Raw genomic sequence first — 24,747 nt, 5'->3', positions numbered from 1 at the left:
CACGTTCATACTGTCAGTCAACATGAGAGTCCTCACCTCACATCAGCACAAGGGGCTCCTGAACTGAATTTAAGTGGAGGATCCATTGACCGGTCACTCTTCACGGACACACAGCTGGATTCAGGAGATTCTTCATGAATGACACTAAAACACAACAGCAATTAAACACTGTTTTAAAAACTACAAACTCTCACAAACACTCTTTTCCTCTCATCAGTTTCTCAGTTTTACTCTTCCCAATATTTCTCTCTTCTTCAAGGGGGTAACATGTTCTTTTCCAGTGTTTTCAGTGATTTATTTCATTGAAATCGAGATTTATTATTTTAGTAGCAGTGGTCACTTAGAGAAAATGAGTGACCACTGCTACCAACCCTAAGTGGCGGTGTGCTAATAAATACATGCTTCAGTTCAACTCACTTGTGGAAGAGTTTATCTGTCTGTCTAGTGGATGAAGGGGGACTCTTTTACGAGGGCCGAATAACTTTCAGCTACGACTGAAGCGGTTCAAATTTACATGCCAATAAATGCACAGAATTGATGTACACTATACAATGCAATGTGCTGCTTTCTGAAAAACTGTTTTCACAAGAATTAAATCATCAAATTCACTTTTACAGGAGAAACATACACACAAATGACCTTTGACCCCAATCCCAAATAATGTACATTTCTCCAATTCTGTCTGTGACTGAATCAAACCGGTCTCACTGTCATCTGACTGTAGATCTCACTTTACCCTAAAGCTGTTTCACATGTTTATACTTGAGATAATCCAGTCTGTTCTCATTTCTCCTCAGTGTTTTTATACTGTAGTGTTGTGCAGCATATCAGAAATATCTATCAGTGTATTTTATTAAAGCATTGAAATCCTCTGACCTCTTGACCTTCCCTGTGTCTGTCTGTCCACTGAGATCCTTTGTGGAGTCCATGACATCATCTGAACAGTCCACTGAACACCTGTCAACAAACGGGACATCATCTATATTTGTGACGTGTTTATTTGTTCAATACTGACACATATTTGTTTTTATTTGTCCTCTAGAATATTCCATTAGAAATGAATCAATGAGGTTCAATTGCAGACTGTCAGCTTTTATGACATGTTAAACACCAGCATAAAGAGAAAACATCAGAAGACTCAACAGAAGAAAACAAAGCAACGTTTCAAGTCAATAGAAGAAATCACATTTCAGTGCCAAAGAAACTGAACACATACTGACAATTCAGATAAAAGAGCAAAAGTCTCAGTATCTGTTTGTTCTGCTGTGATTAATACTTAGATATCTGTTAGATGTCTTACTGTAGCTGATAGTTTGAAAGGTTTATTATTGTTGTCTTGTGAGTTTTGGTTTAGCAGCAGTTCAGTACTCACCTGTCAAGAACCGTTGATGTTCCTCTTTACTGACTAGAATATCACCTACAAAATACTTCACAATGAATTTATTGATTGTTTCAGACGATTCAGTGGAACAAAAACTGTCAAACTTTTTCTCTGTTTCTCTCGTCGTGTAATTTTCTGCTCTTGTCACAAAATGGATCCTGTTTTACTAGTTTCACTTTCACCTGTCACCTGAGGAGGAGGAGTCTGAAAGAGACAAACAACATTTAAAGGTGCAGCAGGTGTTTCATGCTCTTAAAGGGATAGTTGAGCCAAAATTACAAATCTGTCATCATTTTCTCAGCCTCATGTTGTTCTAAACCGCTTTAGCGCTGGGTGATATGTAAAAAATATTTGAATGTTAATCACATTTAAAATATCGTGATATCGGATTATATGGTGAACCCCCCTGCTGAGTGTCAGTGAATAATTTAGATTTAAAAATTACATTAATTTATCGAAACACGAAAAACTTAAAAAGTCATTTCTAAATTCAAATTACACTTTAAATTAAACAAAAAAGTAATTAAAATAGCGATGTTATAAAAAAAATCTTATATATAAGCACCTCCCCAAATCCAAACATTTACCGTCTCCATTTGCCATCACGCAAGTATCACGACAAGTGAACAATGACTTATAACCTACAAGCAATCGCACTTCCTGTTGGAAAATGGTCACTAGAAAGTTTTAAAGGATCATGTGTTGGTGAATGGTGAGATTCCCGACCCCTGCCGTAGCAGAAAACAGTACTTGAGAAAACACCAATAAATAAACTGCACATTAATAATCATATTTCTATAAGACATTGTTGAGATCTCTTCTGAAACTCTGTTTCAAATATTATTAGAGATAATAGTCTTGTTTCCTGGGTAGGTAAATGGGAATTCTTTAAATACAAACTTCGTCAACTATCTATTTCTTACAGTAAACAACTAAATAGATGTTATATTTTAGAAGAGATCTCTCATTAAAGAAATAAATGAATGTTCTAACAAATTAAGTTTGACAGAGAATGATACAGCACGATTATTATCTCTGCAATCACAATTAGATTAAATATGAGAAAAGTTTGGGCATCTGGTAAGGATGCCCCCTGGCCGCCTCCCTAGGGAGGTGTTTCAGGCACGTCCAGCTGGGAGGAGGCCTCGGGGAAGTCCCAGGACTAGGTGGAGAGATTACATCTCCACACTGGCCTGGGAACGCCTCGTGGTCCCCCAGTCAGAGTTGGTTAATGTGGCTCGGGATAGGGAAGTTTGGGACCCCCTGCTGGAGCAGCTGCCCCCGCGACCCGACTTCGGATAAGCGGTTGAAGATGGATGGATGGATGGATGAGAAAAGTCAGAGGGGCAAACATTAGATCAAGAGATAAATGGATGGAAAAAGGGGAAAATTCAGCTTATTTTTGTAGGCTGGAGAAAAAGCGTCAGGAAAAAACATTATTAAAACTTGAATCATTAATGGTGTCGAATGTTCTGATGCAACATTAATATCAAAAGAAATCGCCATCTTTTATCAGAACTTGTTCTCGTCCTCTTCATTCATTTTAGATCCGAATTCCCTTTTTGAAGAAATTGGTGAATTTGTCCCTGAAATAGATGAACAATTGAAAATGACGTGATGCAGAGTTCACAATTGAAGAGCTTGATTCTGCGGTCATGTGTTTGTCATCAGATAAATCACCTGGACCAGATGGTTTTACGTCACATTTCTATCGTCATTTTTGGGGTTTATTAAGGGAATTTCTTTTTGCAACTTTTCAGGAAATATCTAATAATTCGGTTCTACCTCAATGAGACAAGATTAATCACACTTATTCCCAAACCGGGGAAGGACCCTAGACTGTTGGACAATTTACGACCTGTTACTTTGTTAAATAATGACTATAAACTATGAACCCATATATTTAACAATCACTTGAGACTTGGTTTATCTAAAGTTATTGGGGAGACACAAACTGGATTTATTAGAGGCCGATCTATACATAATAATATTCCACTGGTTTTAGACCTGCTAGAGTTTAACAAAGAAACAGAAGATGGGGTTATTTTATTTTTAGATTTCTATAAAGCGTTTGAGATGCTGGATCATTCTTTTATTCTTAAATGTTTACAAATGTATGGGTTTGGTGAACATGTTGGTAAGATTATTCAGTTGTTCTACACAGATATCAATAGCTCAGATGCCTTACAGGCTCTTCACCTAGATTTGACATGAAAAGAGGGGTTAAACAAGACTGCCCCATCTCAGCTCATTATTTATTATGGCTACAGAGATGTTGGCCATCCTTATAAAAAACTCAAATATTGAAAGACTAAATGTGTTTGGACATCAAATTATGACTAGACAATTGGCGGACGACACAACTTTATTTTTAAAAGCTCTTGATCAGATTCACAAAGCAGTTGAAATAATTCAATATTTTTTTCCAAATTTTCAGGTTTAAAACGTAATATTGATAAAAGTGAAATTATCACATACATGAATGCTACCTTGAAGCAATATTTAATATCCCAATCAAATCCAATGTGAAATATGTATGCACATTTCCAAGGATGAAGCTGTTAAGGAGAAACAAAACATCTGGAATAGAAGGAATGAATGCAAATTTAGACTCGATGTATGGATGCAAAGGGATTGATCTATTTTTGGAAGGATTTATTGAACTAAAATGGAGAGTCTTGCCAGGTGTATTTACCTGCATCTTGCCTCTCTATTTCCAATAGAGCTATTAAGACTATTAATCAAATGAATGTTCATTTTAATGGAAAAAGCGTGTACATTACATTAAGAGAGCACAACTTACTCAAGATTACGAGAATGGTGGATTACAAGCTGTGGCAGCGGGGGCGTGGTCAAGCGCCCGTCCGGGAGAGAAAAGCGGTAAGGGCGCTCACACCTGAGCTAAATTATGTCTAACACCTGTCTCTAATTGCAGTAGAGCGAGGAGAGCGGATAAAAAGCCAGCAGCCACAGAGCATGGGGAGAGAGAAACCTACAACAAACCCAGCGTTTGAGATTGTATTGTATTGTATTGTATTGTATTGTATTGTATTGTATTGTATTGTATTGTATTGTATTGTATTGTATTGTATTGTATTGTATTGTATTATGTGTTAGAAAAACTGTAAGGAAAAGGGAATTAAAAAGCTGACCTTGTGCTGAAGACCTGTTTCCTGTCCTCCTTCCTGTAAACAGCTTTACACAAGCCTTTGATTTTCAGTGTATAAATGGCATGTTGAAGATTAAATGGTTAAAAATGTGAATAACTAATGAAAATAGTTTTTGGTTTAGCATTCCCAAAGGTATGTTTAGGAGATTGTGTGGAATTGATTTCTTATTAAAATGTGACTTTGTTATTTCAAAACTTCCAGTCAAATGATCTTCTTTTCACCAACAGATTTTGCTATTCTGGAAGTTATTATATAATCACAACTTTACCCCACATTGGACCCCCATTGGGAATAACAGATTTGTTTTATCCAGATATAAGTCTCGATGTATTATTGATTGGCTCGAAAAGGGTTTCTGGTCTGTAGTTCACTTAAGCATGATCATATTATATTTACCAAACACAGTGCCTCAATGGTTTTGTGTTAGGTCACATGAATCTATTATATCTATATGGGTATTTATACAAACACACCATATATATATACTGTAGGCCTATATATATATATATATATATATATATATATATATATATATATATATAATGTATGCCTCTTTATAACAGTCTATAATTATTTATTATAACATTTTATCTCAAACCTCTTCTATAGCCCTCTTCTGATGCTTCTGATAGAAGGCTACCACAAATACAAAAAAAAACGTCTTAAAGTCCCTGTGAACCGGAAGTTGCAAACGGCATTTCTCCAGTGTTGTGACGTATTTCCAAGTGAAAGGGAATATTAAACAGAGGGCAGGGTTTTACTTTAGCGCTCCTCATCTCCATCTCGGTTTGAGGGGAGTGGTTAAGCGTTTTCAACCCAAGATAAGTAATACATTTTCAACCCAACCCCGAATGACGTCATTAGAAAAGGAACACCATTCCAGACCGGAAGAAACTTTTTTGGATTTTGATTAAAGGGGTCATGACATGGTTATTTTTATTGTATTATTATGTTCCCTTAGGTGCAATTATAGTATTAATATATATTTTTTTTAAGATTTTTTTTTAAAATCTAGTGATTTATGACCTTTTCCCACCCTGTTGCTCATCCTCTGATTCAAACAGTCTGTTTTGGGGGCGTTTTCCATTTAAGACTTCAGTGTTAACGCCCACTGTTATGATTGGCTAGCGTCAGTGCCTATGTATCAATTATTGACGCCCCCAGCCAGAACATTTGCGGATTCAGCGTAACTGTTTAGTAGCGAGTGATGCATGCGAAGCGATGGCTCTTGCAATGATACAATCTTATATGTTTGAGCCGGAATCAGATGAGGAATCAGAGGAAAACTAACCATCACCACAACAACGAAGACTGGATCAGCCCGTGGCCACATGGAAAGTTTAACTATTTTGAATTAATAAAAAAGACACTTGAAAACGGATTATTGTTGCATAGTTCTCCTATAGACTAATTTGGTAACAGTTTAACATTATTTAACTAATTGCAATGAAATGATAGGGTGTACCACGGAGAAAAATGCATGCACAGGCCATATTTGAAGATGCAGCATTGATAAGGCAATATTTTTATTGTTGACATGTTTGATATGGGGCCTGAACATGCCGGTCTCTGAAAACAATATGCAAGTAAACTAAGTAAAAACACTGTGATTATTCATAATGAATGAAATTGCGCTTTAAAAAGTAGTTTAAAGTTTAAAATAGATTACTTACAGTTTGCGTCGTCGTTGTTCCCAGAATAGTCGGCACGGACTTATCTTTGAGCAACAGTTTTCTGGCAAAGCCAGCATCATATTGAGATTTGTTCTCAAAACCGTCATCCTTAAAATGTACAGAACAAACGCTTAAGTTAACACTGCCGTGACTGGAATGTCCGCAAAAAATAAACTGCATCCATTTTTCCCTGACGTCTGGATCTTTCGGCAGCTTATTCAGAGGTTTTGTTTGACCACAGCCAGGAACAGCACATCTGTGTGGCATCGTAATTTTCCTGTGCACAAGTAGTCTCTGTCAGAGCTCGCTGTCCATCGACTGAACACTTGTGAGGCGCACGGCGATACGAAATCAGCGTAGTTGTCTTGCGCTTAAAGCGTAGTTATCTTGTGCTGGAGGCGGTCATATGCAAACGCTGGTACGTCACTTCTAACCGTCACGTCACTTCTAACCATGAATCCAGAACGAGCTGTATTTTGAGCTTGATTAAATAAATGATTCGTTTAGAATGGGGAGGACGTCTTAAAATATTAAACTTGCAGGACGTTTTAATGATACAAAGACCTCTTATATACCAAAAGATCAAGGCAAATTTGGTTTCTCATGTCATGACCCCTTTAAAGAACACCACGGCAAACAATTTTTTTCTGTGCATTAACTTGCATGGACTAATTGTTCACCACAAGACTAGAATATGCACTAACAAAGTAAATAAAGTATAGTAAGTACATTTTGATTTCATGTCGACTTTAAGTTGATAAAGCAATTTTCAAAACCAGCTTCTGAGTAGCATTATACTGTTGCAGTTTTCTTTAAATGTTTTGAAAGTTAGGTCACTGTGGTGACAATATTTTCTGAGACTGTGAATCTTGTCAACATAGTAGGGGTAAAAAAAATATTTATTATCCCCCCATAACACATATCATTTATGTTTTTTTTTAACAGATGCCTACTCTAAAGGATTGCTACATGTGCAGTAAAAAAATTGGAGTAGCAAGGAAAACATGTCAACACTGTAGTGCCAAGCAGCCATATAAGCAAAAGCTTGAGAAAAGAAAGGAACAGCTTTCCCAAGAATGGAAAGACCGTCAAAAAAAAACAGCAGTGTGAACAAAGTTTATGATGCAACAAATCTACTGGTAGGTTTATCTTTCAGATGTTAGTCATAAAATAGTAAGTAAATAATCCCTGATCTTTAGCTTTTACGCATGCATTTGTTATATTTATATACAGACGCTTCAGCAATTCTTTTTTCAGTGCAAACTGACTGAGGTGTAACATCTGTGTGTTTTTCCGGTGTACTCAGGTCTGATAAAGAACACTAAATTAGAAGTTTGGCATAACATAATGAAAAAGAATTCGTATAGACCAGAGATGTCCAAACTCGGTCCCAGAGGGTCACTGTCTTGCATTGTTTAGCTCCAACTTCGGGTTCGGGAGTGTTTAAGTGGGGTTGGAGTTAAAATCTGCATAGTGGCCCTGCAGGAGCAGGATTGAACACCCCTGGAATAGAATAAAAAGTACTGTAGTATCACAATAACTAAAACCCATTCAAGCAAATTTCAAATGCATAGACAAGAAGCCAAAACTTGAAAAGGAACATTTTCATTTTTGAATCAGACTTTTTAAATCTGTCGCTACCCCTTGTCCATATACAGTATGATGGTCTCTGATTGTTGCAGTCCTTATAGATATGTGGATTAAATATAAACTAGAGCTGTCAAATCGATTAACCGTGATTCGTTTAATCTAAAATTAAAGTTTGTAATATTGTTTACACACACACACAGACACACACACACACACGTATGCATTTAGCATGCATTGCACATTTGTGTTTATTACCATTAAGAAGACTTTCATACAACCTCTTTATTGTAAGAAAAGCATCCTGAGTATCTTCTGTATCCATCTTCCATGGACAGAAGCACTCAGCAGAAAAACCATTTGAGGTTCTCCTGGCAAGGAGAAGGATTGGGAAGCTCTCTAAACGTTCCCACTTGTGGAGCTGGAATGAAATTGAGACAAAATTATAAAACTGAGAATATGATAAATAAATACAAGTTCACACACACACACACACACACACACACAGAGAGAGAGAGAGAAAGAGAGAGAGAGAGAGAGAGAGAGATAGAGAGTAAACTATTTGAATTCACTGAGAGTTCAGAGATAATTAACACATGTATATTTGGGTTGTCAAATCGAATAACATACACACACACACACACACACACACACACACACACACACACACTCTCAAACACTCACACACAGACCACACTCTCAAACACACACACACACTCTCACACACACTCTCTCACACACAGACACACACTCTCAAACACACACACACTCTCACACACAGACACACTCTCTCAAACACACAGACACTCTCACACACACACAGACACACTCTCTCACATGCACAGACACTCTCTCACACACACACTCTCACACACAGACACACTCTCTCAAACACACAGACACTCTCACACACACACACACACACACACACACACACACACACACTCTCGCTTGCTCTCTCTCTCTCTCTCTCTCTCTCTCTCTCTCTCTCTCTCACACACACACACACACACACACACACACACACTCACACAACGAATGTACCTAACCCTAACCATCCATCTATAAACAGGATTTTTTACAGGAGTAAAATCCTGCAACACGATGATTCACAGGCATTATATTTGTATATGCTCACACACACACACACACACACACACACACACACTCTCTCTCGCTTGCTCTCTCTCTCTCTCTCTCTCTCTCACACACACACACACACACACACACACACACTCACACAACGAATGTACCTAACCCTAACCCTAACCCTACCTATCCATCTATAAACAGGATTTTTTACAGGAGTAAAATCCTGCAACACAATGATTCACAGGCATTATATTTGCATATGCACACACACACACACACACACACACACACACACACACACACACACACACACACACACACACACACACACACAACGAATGTACCTAACCCTAACCCTACCTATCCATCTATAAACAGGATTTTTTACAGGAGTAAAATCCTGCAACATGATGATTCACAGGCATTATATTTGCATATGCTTGTCTCGGTTTAATTATTGGTTGCAAATAAAAAAAAAAGCAATATGAATGATGTGTACATACATTTTTATGTATTGTTATGAACTATTATCCTGCTTTGGCCACTTGTGAGCAAAATGCAAAAATGGGTTATAAAATGAAAAACACCAGTATCAGCATTCGGAGCTCTATGATCACGTTAATTATCATTAAGGACATAGATCATGGTGCAAAATAATAATTAATATATATTTATAATATATAAATACACTGTATTCTACAAAATCTGTATAAGTATTTTGTAATGTTGTTCATGAGTACTAATGTAATTAATGTTAACATATAAATCATATTTTAAAGTGAGGAAGAAAATAAATAGTATTTGTCATTAGTTTTATTAAAATGACTTAAAATGGGATATAAAACTGAGATACAATATTGAGTCTGTGCATACAAATTAATATGAAATATATTGCCTTAAAGATCAAAATGTATAAGTTCATATAAATATTTATTAAATGTGCAATAAATAATAATGACAATAACAATGATTTTTAACAGTTAAGGTGTAATGTAATGCCACATGTAAAATCTGAAATATAAAAGTAACAAGTAAGCAAGCTGTGACTCTGTAACAATGGTGACAGAGGCACATGGATAATGTAGAGCCTTCTGTTATCCAAATCTGCACAGAATTAGAAAAAACAACAGACACAGTAGCTCAGGGTTAGCATGACTTTTACTAATTTATTATTTATTTAATTAATCTGAAAAATATTTAATTTCCAGACTCAAAACTCAAGAGTCTGATTTTGGGAAGATCCAATGCTTCCAATGTTTGTGCTAAAACTTTAAGACTCTTCTTCAGAAAGTTCTGGACTGCTGTTGTCCTCACTCTCCTCTTGAACATGTTCCTCCAGCGTGAAGAAGGAAGGGTCTGTGTTGACACTGCCATAGGTGCTGGTGACTGCTGCAAGTTTTTGTTGCAGAATGTGCCGCTTGTGTAAGATACAGCAGTATAGCCCCCTGTGTCCCTCTTCGGTCAGCTCTCTAGGCGGATCTTAAGTAAAAAGTGAAGAAAATTGACATTGATAAAAACACAAAACAAACAAAAAATAACAGCTCATAAGTATTGTGATTTAAAATTTTAGATTTGCAGCAATATTTACATGAAACTATAACATCCTGGTTAGTGGCAACTGGCATCAACATATTTTTACATATAAAATAATAAAAAACATTTATTGTACATACTATGGATCTTGATGTCCTCTTTAGTCTCCTGAAGGAGATTGTCCAGTTTCTCCAATGTTTTTTTAGATGTTGATAATGCTGAGTCATCTCCTTTACAATTATTATCTTCTCCTCCTCCATGCGCCTGACCAGCATGACTTGGTCAAACACTCGCCTCTTCAAGCGGAGACTCGCCACTATTTTTGAAAATAAAAGTGGAGGAAATTTTTTTTTTAACTCTTAACACACAACATATTCCGCTTTACGTCTAGCACAGTGTTCTTCATTAGGCATTTGCCCTTAAGTATGCATATAATAATGCAGCCTATACACCTAATTGACAACAACTGAAACATCACACTACAATATAACAGAAAGTTAAAGAAATGCTCATCCCAGTATTAAGATATGTGGTTTTTTTTTTATTCAAGACATATTGAATGATGCAGGATGTCTAATTTGTAGGCATTTTTATTTCATTCTTGGGTTGGATTTTGCTATTTCAGGATAGATATGGCTTTCATCTTGAATGTGTTTAGTTATTGCAGCTCTTATATAAAAGAAAGTGATGGCCACTACTAGTATAGAATGTGTGTTACAGGAGTAACAATAACTATCAGATTATCACTATATCATATGGGAACATTACAGATTATATTTCAGATAACAACAGAAAATATAATGTTTTATTCTTTACTGTATGTTGCACCTTTTTTACTGGGTGGCAGTGTTAAATTGCTGACTGTTATTACTTGTATTGACAATCAACTAAATTTTGTGAATTTGAAACTGTGAAAAAAGCACAAAAATACAACACATTACTTACCATCTCCTTGTGCTTCCCAAGGCAGAATAAAATCATCAGAGAGACTGCATGCTGCTTCGGTGTCAATGTTCTCTTCACAGCCAGGAATGGTGTTGTACAGCACTATCTTCTCTCTAAGTGTCTTTTGAGCTCACCAAGTCTCCTCCGCTTATGCGTTGCCTTGTTTGGTTGCTGTCTGTAGGTTAAAAAAAAAATTTGAAAAAAAAAATACAAAATGCAAGTTGAGTGATGTAGTAGCAAATACCATTTTGTCGATACAGATCATGCTTCTTTCTTCGGATGGAATAAATAATCTCATCGATTTCTCTCTGGAGCTTGTCCTGGCTACTGTGTGAACTGTGTCTCTCTTGAAAACCAGAAATAAGCAAAGTCGACCGTTACAGAAAACACAGTTTCACTGCAAAAATTTAGACAAATATATGGAAATAAAGTACCAAATTCTACACCAGCGACTAGATGACATACCAGTGGCTGCCCATTGCTTGACATCACACACCCACCGATCTGCATCCTCCATAGAGATGTTTAACTCCTGTTTGAGACTCTCAAGATTGGCTGCTTCCATTTCTGCTCTCTGTGTAGTCTATTTAAAAAATAAAAATGACAGAAAACATAGCATCACTGCAAAATTAACCACAAATGCCCCCGAAACAAATGCAGGGAGAGGTCGATCACAGTCCCCCCATTGCCAGTTATGCAGTCAAGATTATACATTTGGGGAATTCGCAGGGACCAGCATAGCCGGAATGGATGAACCACTTTCTTGAATATAGTGTCTCCAGGGCCCAGAAAACACCTCAGACCCGGTGGGTTAATGTGCAGTGTATGCTTCTTACTTTGACAAATCTTTTCGCCAGTGTCTTGTGGAGACTCTGCACCTTCCTATGGTTCCATCCCATGGCAAGCACAGTTATCATATCTCCTCTGCCTATAAAAAACAAAACCGATAAGAACAAATCAATTGTACAATCTAGCATTGTGTGTACAACACAAGGGTTAACCCTTTTTTCAACCAACCTGACTTGGTCATGTACTTTGTAGTAAGGGCTGCCCTTGAAAGGAAGCTATTGACCTGTTCCACCTCTTCACAACTGCAATTGTGTCTGCACACAGCTATTTCAAGGCCCTCTTCATCCACCTTGGCCCTGGACTTCTGGGATATTTCTCTGCCTGCTGTGAATGTTGCCGGTCCGCAGACATCATGACCTGTCCTCTGAAAGTAGAAACAATATGTTACATGTAATCCCAGGACAAGTAAAAAATTAAATAAAATAAAATAAAAGAAGGGTTACAGAGTTGAAGAAATCCTTACACTTAACATCTGGCTTCTTATTTGGTCAACAAAGGCAGATACTTTGGCATCTTGTGCGATGAACAGTCCATCAAAAAGAGATGGTTCGTCTGTCCTGTTAAATAAGAGGAATTCATCGCCAAAACAATAACATAATCATAATTAAACGTTGCATTCACCTAAATTAATATGACAATTAACCATAAAGGTTCCACACATTTTAGTCTGTATGAATTACATTTGATCTGGAACACTGTGTTTAGAGTATCAGCTTGTATTTGTCCTGTGGAAAGGAATGCTGTAATTTGGCATTAACTTGTGTAAGAAGAAAAAACATACTGTTTAAAGTAAAAAAATAAATAACACCTTTATTGTTGTTCATGTCTTCAAGCTACAGAAGGGAGAAAAAGTTCCTGAACAATGTACCAGATTGTTGTCATAGAACTGTAATATTCAATATTACAAGCTAATTATATAATAACTAAAGCCAACATTTTTGTGTCGAAGAAATATGTTTAGATGCCACAAAATTATTGTTAGTTTTTACAGCAATAAGGTGAAGCATAGTTTCTCTATAAATAACTATCAGACCATCCAACCAATAGCTATACTTGCTTTTCCTTTAGAGGGTAATGGCATGGGGGTCTAGAGCCTATCCCATCTAGCACTGGGTGAGAGGTGACGTGCAGCATGGACATATCTGCCACTCTATTGCAGGGCTACACAAAAAGACCACTGCACCACCCTATATCTAAATTAAAAAAATATCCACGTACCCTTTTGACTTCTTGAACCGGTAATGTTTCCTATTACCGTCTGCAGATATAGCCAGCATGTCTGGTGTGCATGCTGGGCATTTAAAGGGCTCCATCAGGCACAGATCTTCTTTCTTAAAGTTGCAGAAGGCAAACTCCCGAAAGACTCTGTGGAAGGTATCACCACAAATACTACCCGTCTGGAAAGAAGGATGGTATTATTTTGGTTAATAAAAGATTTTGAAGTCTGGAATTCAAACACTTTGGAAATGAAAACAGCCCTTACCCGACCAGTGCAAAGAGATCGATGTTCAAGCATCCTTATAAATGCTTGTTGGGATAAAGCTGGGCTGGCTAATTTCATCTGTTCAAATGATGTGAACAGATCAAACTTGAACAGCATTTGGCAGCTGCTGGTTGCTGGCCAGTATCTGTATTCAAGTAAGTCACTAATCCCAGGAGTCCATTTGGAAGAACAAAGTGGACAGCTTATACACGGCAGACACAGGTTGTATGGACCTTAAAACAAACATGTGTTTACTATTTGACCAGTATTTGTACAGCACAGGACAAAATAATATAGTAAGCCATTATTATGCTTGACTTCATCTGGTCGGATATAAAAAGGTAGAAGGAAGTGACAAAACATACCGTTGATAGTCACCAATACAGTCTGCTTTCCTGGGATAATTTTGAAGTCTTGGTTTGGACCACAGGAACAGATTTGCATCGGTGGAGGAATTGGAAGCATACACACTGCAGTAAATCAAATTTCAGAAAGTAATATCAGTAAGGTCTACACATTTACTCAACAAATAAAAAAAAATACAAAATACAAATATTCAGTTAAAGGAAACTGCAGAGGGCACCTACTACATTATCGGAACATACCTTGTTCACTGAGTTGATATTGACCACTTTCATCAACCACCACTAAAGATGTTGGTGGAATAGGTTTTAAAAAACCATCAAACATAGCTTCCCTATCATGAAATTTTTTTTTTCTGTGGATCTCGGTGTCACATGTTGAACAGAAAAACTGATTTCCTGAGGGAACACAGTCTAGGCACCGGACAACAGCATCAACAGTTTTGCATTGTTGACAGCAATGCTGGGTTACTCTCTATGCAGCCAACATGCAATTCAACATCTCTGGCATTGCAGCCCTAAAAAATTTTTCAGAGATGACCTGTCTTTTGGTCCATGCAGACATGGTGGGTGTCTCTTCTACTTCCACTGATGCAGAGACAGTGACAGAAGTTAGCAGGTTTTTAGCCTCTGAAGATGTTGATCTAAATTAGTAAAAAATATTCATAATAATAAGGAAAAAGCCAGTTGCCAAGTTATTTGTGGCAATATGACAGAAATTGCAGTTCATGACAGAGAATCTGATTAGTCAGACAATGTATAGGTATTATGCAAGTCTTGGTCATAATTTAGGCTAATTACTATTTGCCATCAATTTGAACTATGTTGTGCTACAAACTGAATTTATTTTAATTAATAAATTAAAAGGATAATTTAGGGAAGGTCCCAAAGGATTTTGCATGTAAGCTAGCAACACGCTGCTAGCGATGAAGCTAGTTAGATAGTAGGTAGCAAGGAAATAACGTAACAGTTACTTTCTTAATGAGTAAAATGGCAATCGCAACTGATTTGTAACCCAGACGTCAAACTGCAATTATTTACTTCCACATGAATTACAAAAAACTAACATGACTACTAAATATATAAAAAACAACAGCACTTAAAATTCACACCTTACCTACTACTACGACTGTCAGGAAAAAACCTGGCCACGCCCCCCTTCTTCTTCTTCTTCTCCTCATTTTTCTTCATCTTCCTCTTGGATCATCGATTTTTTATTTATTTATTCAGACCCTTTTTTGGACGTGGAACAAGAACGTGGTCAAATGGTGATATTGTTAAAAACATTAGCTGAACTGAAAAAAAAAATCTATCTATAAAAACGCTGAAAATGTTTCAAAAGCACTACAGATGATAATATATATATATATAATAGTTTTATCATCTGTAGTGCTTTTAAATATTTTCATCGTTTTAAACACTTGTTACAAAAGGTTTATTTTAAGTTATTTTAAAAATTTTAATTATTTTGATGTGGTTCTGTACTTTCCAATACGGCTTTTGAAGAAAAAAGCACATCAAATACATTCAATATATATATATATATATATATATATATATATATATATATATATATATATATATATATATATATATATATATATATATATATAAATAAATTAATTACACACCTCAGTTTTCTGTTTTAAATAATCTCGAGTAAATACAATGATAAAACAAATAGTATTTTGATTCACCGTCGTTATTAAAAGGAGCGCTAGAGGGCGTTTAACTTTAAAACGTAAGTATAGGTCGTAATAAGCTGCTTGCACATACGACCTTTATGGTCGTTTTTTGGAGGAGGACAGTCTCCTTCAAACCATAAGCACATCTCTGTAAGTGGAAATACAGAACACAGGATAATAAATGCTGTTTCACAAAAACACCAGATTCAATGTAGTTTTACATGATTTGTAATGACTAGTTCGGCTAAAGTTATGTTTATGCTTTCTGTCACATTCACAAATGCAGCAAATGAATTTAAAACCTCGTTCAACTTTACAATGTGCAACTGTTCTTTTGCAGCGCAACAGCAGGCCAATGTGTTTGATAATATTAATAAACTGTTTTATATGTAAAACATAGTAATAAATAGGGTTAACAAAATGTGGTGTTCAGGAAATTGACGTTGGCAATATTCATGCAAGAAATTGACAGAAACGGTGGCAGAAATTATCAGTATTGGACAAAATGGTAATAAATAAACTGCACATGAATAATATATTTTCAGTATTGTAGAATTGAACTAAATCACAAATGCAACAAATTACTGAATCATGCAAATGCATATTAGAAGTGTTAACCTGGGCAATAATCAATACAAATTATTTTGAAATTAATTCAATTTCATAAATCATAATAACAATAAAAAAATATATTTTAGTTATAATCATCAGAATACTGTACATGTTGCCAAAATAATTGTTATTAATGTTTCCAGTTCGTGATTTTTTTTTTTTTTACCTTGTCGGATTAAGAGAGTCCTGATGTTCAAGATCAAAATTTAACGGATTAAAGTTGAAGAAATCTAAAAATAAAGTTCAAGAATTGGTTATAATTGAAATATTTATCTGTGTGTTTATCATAAATAGCATATTTCATAACCGAATATTGAACTGCTTTTAATAGGCTATTATCAATGCACCTAAATACAGTGAAACATTAATACCGTGAAACATTAATACCGTGAAACATTAATACCGTGATCTTTCTTGTGACGGTTATCATACCGTGAAAATGTCATACCGTTACGCCCCTACTCCAGCGGTTAAATTAATGTCTTCTAAAGCGACATGATCAAATATTCTTATATATTCCGTTCAAAAATATTATAATATATTGAAGTTAAAATGGCTGCGCTTGACTTGAGCGTCACGTCCCGTTGTGTTTTTTGGAGATAATATTAAAAGCAGTTCAATATTCGGTTATGAAATATGCTATTTCTGATAAACACACAGATAAATATTTCAATTATAACCAATTCTTGAACTTTATTTTTAGATTTCTTCAACTTTAATCCGTTAAATTTTGATCTTGAACATCAGGACTCTCTTAATCCGTGCCATATTCATGTGCCATAAATAAACGAAATGTTTAATAAAACATTATTATAGTATAATGAAGAGTTATTTTTTTAAGTTATTCAATTATCAAGTTCTTGTGCAATTAATGTTGAATATTAATTTTCATCCTGTGAGATTTAGAAAGACACCTCAGACATCAAACCAAGAAATCTCACATACAATTATTGAAAATGGATTCAACAACTATTATAAACAACAGAACATTTATAGTAATAATTTCTGTATTAAATTATTTGAACTCATCATTAGACCTTTTCATTTTGTGTATAAAACACAAATCACGATCATGAACACTGTAACTGCTGCTACTATGATCTTGTGCAGGTGTTCATACTGGAGTGAATAAAGACAAATAATGTAAAAACTGTGTCTTTATAAAACATAAAGTTAAGAGTTACTGGTCTGGTTGTAAAATGAAAGTCAGAATATGATAGGCTGTGTTTGTATCACTAAAGTGTGTGGGCTGTTTTTATTGAGCTTTCTCACTATAATCACTAATGACGCCCCAGGGCCGGACAAGGTTTGAAGGACTTAAGTATCCTATATGGAGATAGGCATGTGTTACACCTTTAAAACAACAAATGCAACTATGTATAAACATGTATACAAAAGTGCAATTTTAATAATCGTAATCATGCTCGTTTATGACACTGTACAGGTTCATTTTGACACGTTTGATGGAGCCATTTCATGTGTGAATATAAGAAACAACCACTGGATGTTTGTGGTAAGTGAAGGGGTTTCTTCATGTCCTTATAGGCCCTGCCTAAATTTAGTAGATCATAAATACTTCAGTGACAGTTCTCGTCGCTAAACTTTTAAATCCCACTTCAGTTCCACTCAAACACCTGCAATTCTGAACACAAACATTCGGGCTGGACCAAATGTGGTTTTGATGTAATGACGCCCCAGGGCCGGATTAAGGTCCACCTGGTGTGACGTCACCAGCGAATGGATCAATCGCTGTGCTCGGTTTCTGTTCACGGTCCTGAATCGAGCATTTGCAGCATTTTCCAATCTTTACCTCCGTTACTTGCGTTACCTCTGAAGAACTAACTTGGATTAAACACTGTCAAAGAAATCTGGCAGCTGTGATTGACAGAATAATTATGTTAAAATACAGTTAAAATGTAGTAAACCACTTTACAGAACAACCTGAACATTTCACAGTTTAAAATGGTTGTAATTTACACGCTGGAACTGTAAAAAAAAAAAAAAAACAAAAAAAGAAAGATTCTGTGTTACGTGCTAGCATGTTCTTCCCTCCCCTTTTGTTTATTGGTTGCTCCGTTTTCTTCCTCTGCTGTTGGTTTCTTCCTGTTTTTCCCGCTCTCTGCTATCCTTGAGTTTTAGGTGCTGCTATTGGTCGGAGACAACCAATCATCGGCTGTGGTAAGGCACTCGGGAGAACGGAAGAGGGGGAGCTTGGACTGTTTGTTGGTTTGTACTATTGTTGTTGCTGAGAAGTACTGACTTTGTGGTGGTTCGCTTGCTTGTCTTTCTAGTATGAGTGTGTTAGTTAGTAATTGAGTGTTTTGGTTTTGTTGTTTTGTTTGTTTAGCACCGCTCATTTTCTTTCTCTCTGTGGCTTATTCTTATTATCATTTATTTTCTTCAATTGTTTTTTTTCTTAAGTTGTATATAGCTGTAAATAAGTTGATTTTGTTTGTTTCCATTTATTCATTGTGTGTATTGAAAATAAAGCTGAACCACCTGTTTGCAGTAACTTGCTGTCATTGATTCATTCGCCCACAATACTCCCCAGAGATCAAAACTGTAGGAAAGTGTTTAAATTGTACTATGTACGTCTTCCTCATACCTTTAACCATCTGGAGACGTAACATTCTGTTAAATTGACAGTAAAAAAAAAAAAACATGCTTCTGAAACTGTAAAAATCTGTTGTTTACTTTATAAGGTATTTGTTAATCACATAGTAACTACAGAAGGGCACAAAACTACTGTATTGTCTTTTAAATAAATTAAAACATTTTACTGTATATTTTACAGTTAATATTTGTTAATCAATGAACATTTTATTTCTGTAGCATTTTTACAGTATTTTACTGTTACTGTCATTTTTTACAGTGTGCAATGAACTCAAATTGTTGATAAAGTGATAGTTCACCCCAAACTGAACAATCTCTCATCATTTACTCACCAATGTCAAAGAAAGAAAGTGAAACACCTCTGGGACGGCACGAGGGAGTCAATTATAAGATCAGTTTCATTTTTGGGTGAAATATCCCTTTAAACTTTTATGGAATAATAAAATAATGATGATAAACTGTGGAAACAGACATGATTGTACAATTGTAACAATGTGATTTGATATTGTTCATTGTGTTTGTCAGTATCTTCATGTTCCTTCCGAACACATGTTTGTTGTGGATCCTGCAGTTGCTGAATCTGACATGGAGAGCCTCAGAACTGCATCCCAAAAATTAGCCCATATTACATGACACACAAACACACAATAAATCATTGTAAAAACATGTACACTTGTGAAGTTACATTTTCTTTCGGACATTTTGTGTGTAAATGGTTTGAAACACAGACAATACTTCAGAATGCGGCTGAAGCGACTCGGAAAAGGAAGAGTGGGGGAACATTCAGTGGAGGTCTGCTCATATTTCACACACAGTCCAAGAAGATGCAACAAGTTGTGGGATGTTTGTCTTACAGGTCATCTTTAATGAAAAGATGAAGCTTTCAAAACTGTGATGAAATCTGATCAACTGCTCACTTTAGACATTGTTCTCACTGATATAAAGTCTCTAATGGACATGAATGAACCATCTGTATCTTTTATAAGCTCTGCTGCTGTAACAAACGTTAAATAAAATGTGAACAGTTTCCTGAGATTCCACAGACATTCAACATCATCTAAAGAGCAAATCAAAGAACAGAGAAGGGAGATGGCAGAGGACATTGCATCAGGTTAACTGCTCAAAAATCAATGAAACATTTTGTGTCATAGCATTTAAATCAGTTAATGTGAGCTAAACATTTGTGTTCATTATTCTATAAAAATGTCCATTTTACAATGAAAAGAAGACGACTGCTCTATCTGTGCTTTGAGAGACCTCCCTAAAGGGACAAGCACAGACATCATTGACGGGGTTTTGCTCACGTCGTCTTTAACATACATTATTTTTGACATTTTAGTTGAATTAGAATAGACCATGGCTGATATATATGAATAGAGTGGCATGTCCTGACATATACACAGGGGGAAACGTGTGTTAAAACAGCACATGGTAACCAGGGCCTTGTTTCCCGTAAACCTCATATAAGCCCAAGTAATATCCTTCTTGTGATGTTATGAGTACAGTAGGTTAAGAACTCCATTACCCGGCAGGCCACAGTGGTGACGGGCAGGAAGGAGGTGCCAGGCACTGGAGTGTTATGTGAAAGCTGTTGAGTAAAGAATGTTAAACCAGCAAATACGCCTCGTCTGCTTATTATAAAGTTTAAGCAAAGCAACACATGGTGTCAAAAGTGGCCGTGAGCAGCTACGGAAGGAAGATTTGCCGTGGGAGAACGACGGAAAATAAAGAAAAATATCCGGTCGCGTGAGTGTAACGTGCTAATACGGCAACATGCTAAAAGTGTTTGCTACAGCGTGTGATGGCTACAAGTGGCAGTGGAAGTGAAGCGGGGGACGAGGGACAGATCGAACAAGTAGAAGAGGATCTTGTGCCCGAATCGGAGGACATCCAGCAACGGGAGAGGGCTGGGGAAGTCCTGATACCCCGACATTCAGTAATGGAGAGGCTAAGTCCACCCACTTCCATGCAACTGACTGGTAATCTTGCTGATAATTGGAAGCGTTTTAAGCAAAGATTTAATATATATTTAGCAGCAAGCGTAGCAGGGGGTGAGGATGAAAAATTGAAAGCTCACATCCTTTTGCATGTTATGGGAGAAGATGCTTTGGATATATATAATAGCTTTCAGATGGATGAAGCTAATATGACTTTAGCAGAGATAATGACAAAGTTTGAAGAGTACTTTGTGCCTAGTCAGAATGTGACATTTGAGAGGTATAAGTTTTTACCCATGATCAAAAGCAAGGAATACCTTTTGACCAGTACTTAGCAGAGCTTCACATACTAAGCAAAACATGTGAATTTGGCACCCTGAGAGATTCACTAGTGAGAGACAGGATTGTTTGTGGCACAGTGGATAATGCACTTAGAGAAAGACTGCTCAGAGAGACTGGACTTACATTAGACAAGTGTGTCACTATGTGCAGAGCAGCAGAAACCACTCGAGCACAAGCAAAAGAGCTTCGGAGAGGTGAAACTACAGTGCATGCAGTACATAAAGAACAAATGAAAAGGAAAACATTTACCAAGCAAAAAGGACAGAAAGAGAAATCTGAAGAATTCAAATGTGGCAAATGTGGAGGCAGCCACAAGCCAAAATCATGTCCTGCATATGGAAAATCCTGTAACAAATGTGGAAAGAGCAATCACTATGCAAGATGTTGCAAGTCAGCTTTTAAACAGAAAGTTCACGCAATTGGTGAGGATGAAGAGGAGGATGAAGAGTTCATTGTAGATGTGGTGCGTGCCCATAAAACAGAAAAAGAGGAGTGGATTGTGCCAATAAAGGTGAATGAGACAATAATACCATTCAAGCTAGATACAGGTGCCCATGTAAACCTGTTATCTTTTGAAGACTATAAAAAATTGACAGTAAAAAGCAAAATTCATCCTATAAAAACAAAAGTGACAGGATACACTGGAGAACGTGTTCCTGGTAAAGGCGGATGCATCGCAACCTTCAAACACAGAGGCCAGCAGATAAGAGCATTGCTGCTGATCGTGGATACAAGTGCACAACCAATTCTGGGACTCAAGGCATGTACAAAGCTCAATCTAGTTAAAAGAGTGTTTGTTGTGACATCAGATACTGCAAATGATCATGACTCACTCATGGAGGAGTATAAGGACTGTTTAGAAGGACTTGGATGTCTACCTGGAGAACACAAAATACGTGTGGATAAAAATGTGCCTCCTGTTGTGCATCCTTGTAGGAAAATCCCTTTCGCGTTGCGTGGAAAACTGAAAGAGGAACTAGCGCGCATGGAAAAATTGGAGGTCATCAAGAAAATAGATGAGCCAACTGAATGGCTGGTTGTTTTGCAGAAGAAAACAGGAGCTCTGAGAACGTGCTTGGACCCAAGGGACTTAAACAAAGCGATAAAAAGAGAACACTTTAAGTTACCAACCAGAGAAGAAATCATGGCACAGTTTGCTGGAGCTAAATGGTTCAGTAAACTAGACGCTTCGTCAGGCTTCTGGCAGCTGAGGCTGGACGAGGAGAGTTCGAAACTGTGCACGTTCAACACACCTGAGGGCAGGTACAGGTTTCTTCGCCTGCCGTATAGTATTTTGTCAGCACCTGAAGTCTACCATAAGACTATACACATGATCTTCGAGCACATACCAGGAGTAGAGACCATGATGGATGACATCATAGTCTGGGGCTCGCATCGAGAAGAACATGATGAAAGACTGAGACAAGTGTTAGACAAGACAAGGGAAGTGAATCTGAAACTTAACAAAGACAAATGTGAGTTTAGAGTGAAAACACTTACCTTTGTGGGAGATGTTGTCAGTGAAGAGGGAGTGAAGCCTGACTCGAGAAAAACGTCAGCAATCAACAACATGGAAAGACCAAACAACAAAGATGAGGTCAGACGTTTTCTGGGAATGGTCACCTATCTGGCCAAGTTTGTCCCACAGTTGTCAGCGCAGTCAGCACCTCTCAGGAGTCTTCTCGAACAGAAGAATGAATGGATCTGGTCTCATGAGCAGGAGAAATGTTTTGTGAAACTGAAAGAGACTCTGACACAGGAGCCCGTGTTAAAGTTTTATGACCCAGAAAATAGAACAAGAATCTCAGCAGATGCGTCACAGTATGGCCTGGGTGCCGTGCTGCTGCAGCAATATAACGAGCAGTGGCTACCTGTCGCCTATGCATCCAGAGCCTTAACAAGCGCGGAGTCCAGGTACGCTCAAATTGAGAAGGAGCTATTAGCGAGCATGTATGCATGTGAACGCTTTCACCAATATGTCTATGGTCAAGCTTTTGAAGTAGAAACTGACCATAAACCTCTGGTGTCCATCATGTCCAAACCTCTGAATGACTGTCCTGTACGGATACAACGCATGCTAATCAGGCTGCAAAAATATGACGTGCACATGATATATACTCAAGGGAAATATATGTACACCGCCGACACCTTGTCTAGAGCAGTGGATAAAGGGGAACGTCCGGACAGCGAGAGCAATGCAGAAATACAGGCATACGTGGACATGATTGTGACAAATCTGCCAGTAACAGCGGACAGAACAGAAGAAATTATGAGAGAGACAAATGCAGACGAAACGATGAAAGAACTCAAGCGTGCAATACAGAAAGGATGGCCTGAAAACAAAAAGGATTGCCCCATGAACATAAAAGACTATTGGAACTGCAGAGCCGAGCTCACTGTGGTGGATGACTTAGTGTTGAAGGGGAGCAAGTTTGTTATTCCATCATCATTACGTAAACAAATGCTCCAAAAGATACACGAAGGCCACCTCGGAGAAGTCGAGTGTAAACGACGAGCAAGAGAAGTAATGTACTGGCCGAGAATCAACCAAGATATCAGCCAGACAATAGCGTCATGTGAACTTTGTCGCACCCACAGGCCAAAACAACAAGCTGAGCCGCTGATGACTCATCCGGTGCCCCACAGACCTTACTACAAGGTTGGAACTGACCTATTTGACTGTAATGGAAAGAGTTACATAGTGGTCACTGACTACTTTTCAAACTATCCAGAAGTTGGAGCGCTGCAGTCAATATCAAGTAAGGCAGTCATCAGCTACCTCAAGGCTGTCTTCGCAAGACATGGCGTCCCATGTGAATTGTTTTCGGACAATGGGCCAAAGTTTTCCAGCAGCGAGTTTGCTGCCTTTGCCAAATAATGGGGGTTTCAACACTCTACGTCGAGTCCAACCTATCCAAAGTCCAACGGCTTGGCAGAAAGCTCTGTGAAAACAGTGAAAAACATGATGAAAAAAGCGCAGGACAGAGATGACTTTCAGAAAAGCTTACTGATCTATAGGAGTACACCTCTACAGAACGGGCTATCACCAGCCCAAATGCTGATGGGTAGACACATTCGCTCTAACCTACCAATAAATGAAGACCTGCTTACGCCAAAAAGTGCTCATAAAGTCAGAAAAATAAATGAGGAACAGAAAGCGAAACAAAAACATTGGTTTGATCGAACGGCAAAACACCTGCGAATGCTGAAGCCTGGAGACATGGTGCGTCTCAGGGACATCGCTACAGGCACATGGAGACAAAAGGGACAGGTGGAGGAGGAAGTTGCTCCACGCTCCTACAGGATCCAGACGGAGAATGGAGTGTTTCTGAGGAGGAACCGCACGGATCTTCAGCTGCAGCTGAATGAAAAGGACACTACAGCTCAGGAGATGGTTCAGCATGACACGGTTGAATCTACAGAGCTAACTGACAGGGGACTAACAGCAGTGTCTGTGCCACCAACAGCTGCGACACCTACTAA

At 37.4% G+C, this 24,747-nt stretch overlaps 2 protein-coding genes across 2 annotated transcripts in view; both read right to left on the bottom strand.

The window, feature by feature from the left end:
* LOC127650291 (NACHT, LRR and PYD domains-containing protein 3-like) overlaps nt 1-24,747 on the bottom strand; it is a 349,622-nt gene that overhangs the window by 185,141 nt on the left and 139,734 nt on the right. Inside the window, exon 3 of the mRNA XM_052135614.1 lies at nt 877-957. Within this exon, the coding sequence (XP_051991574.1) occupies nt 877-929 (53 nt within the window). The 5' untranslated portion in view covers nt 930-957. The remainder of the gene's footprint in view (nt 1-876; nt 958-24,747) is intronic.
* LOC127650289 (NACHT, LRR and PYD domains-containing protein 12-like) overlaps nt 1-24,747 on the bottom strand; it is a 459,642-nt gene that overhangs the window by 296,131 nt on the left and 138,764 nt on the right. The gene's annotated exons all lie outside the window — the stretch shown is intronic.

Source organism: Xyrauchen texanus, chromosome 10 (assembly GCF_025860055.1).
Source record: "Xyrauchen texanus isolate HMW12.3.18 chromosome 10, RBS_HiC_50CHRs, whole genome shotgun sequence".
Lineage (NCBI taxonomy): Eukaryota > Metazoa > Chordata > Actinopteri > Cypriniformes > Catostomidae > Xyrauchen > Xyrauchen texanus.
This window is presented reverse-complemented; position numbering and strand designations above follow the sequence as displayed.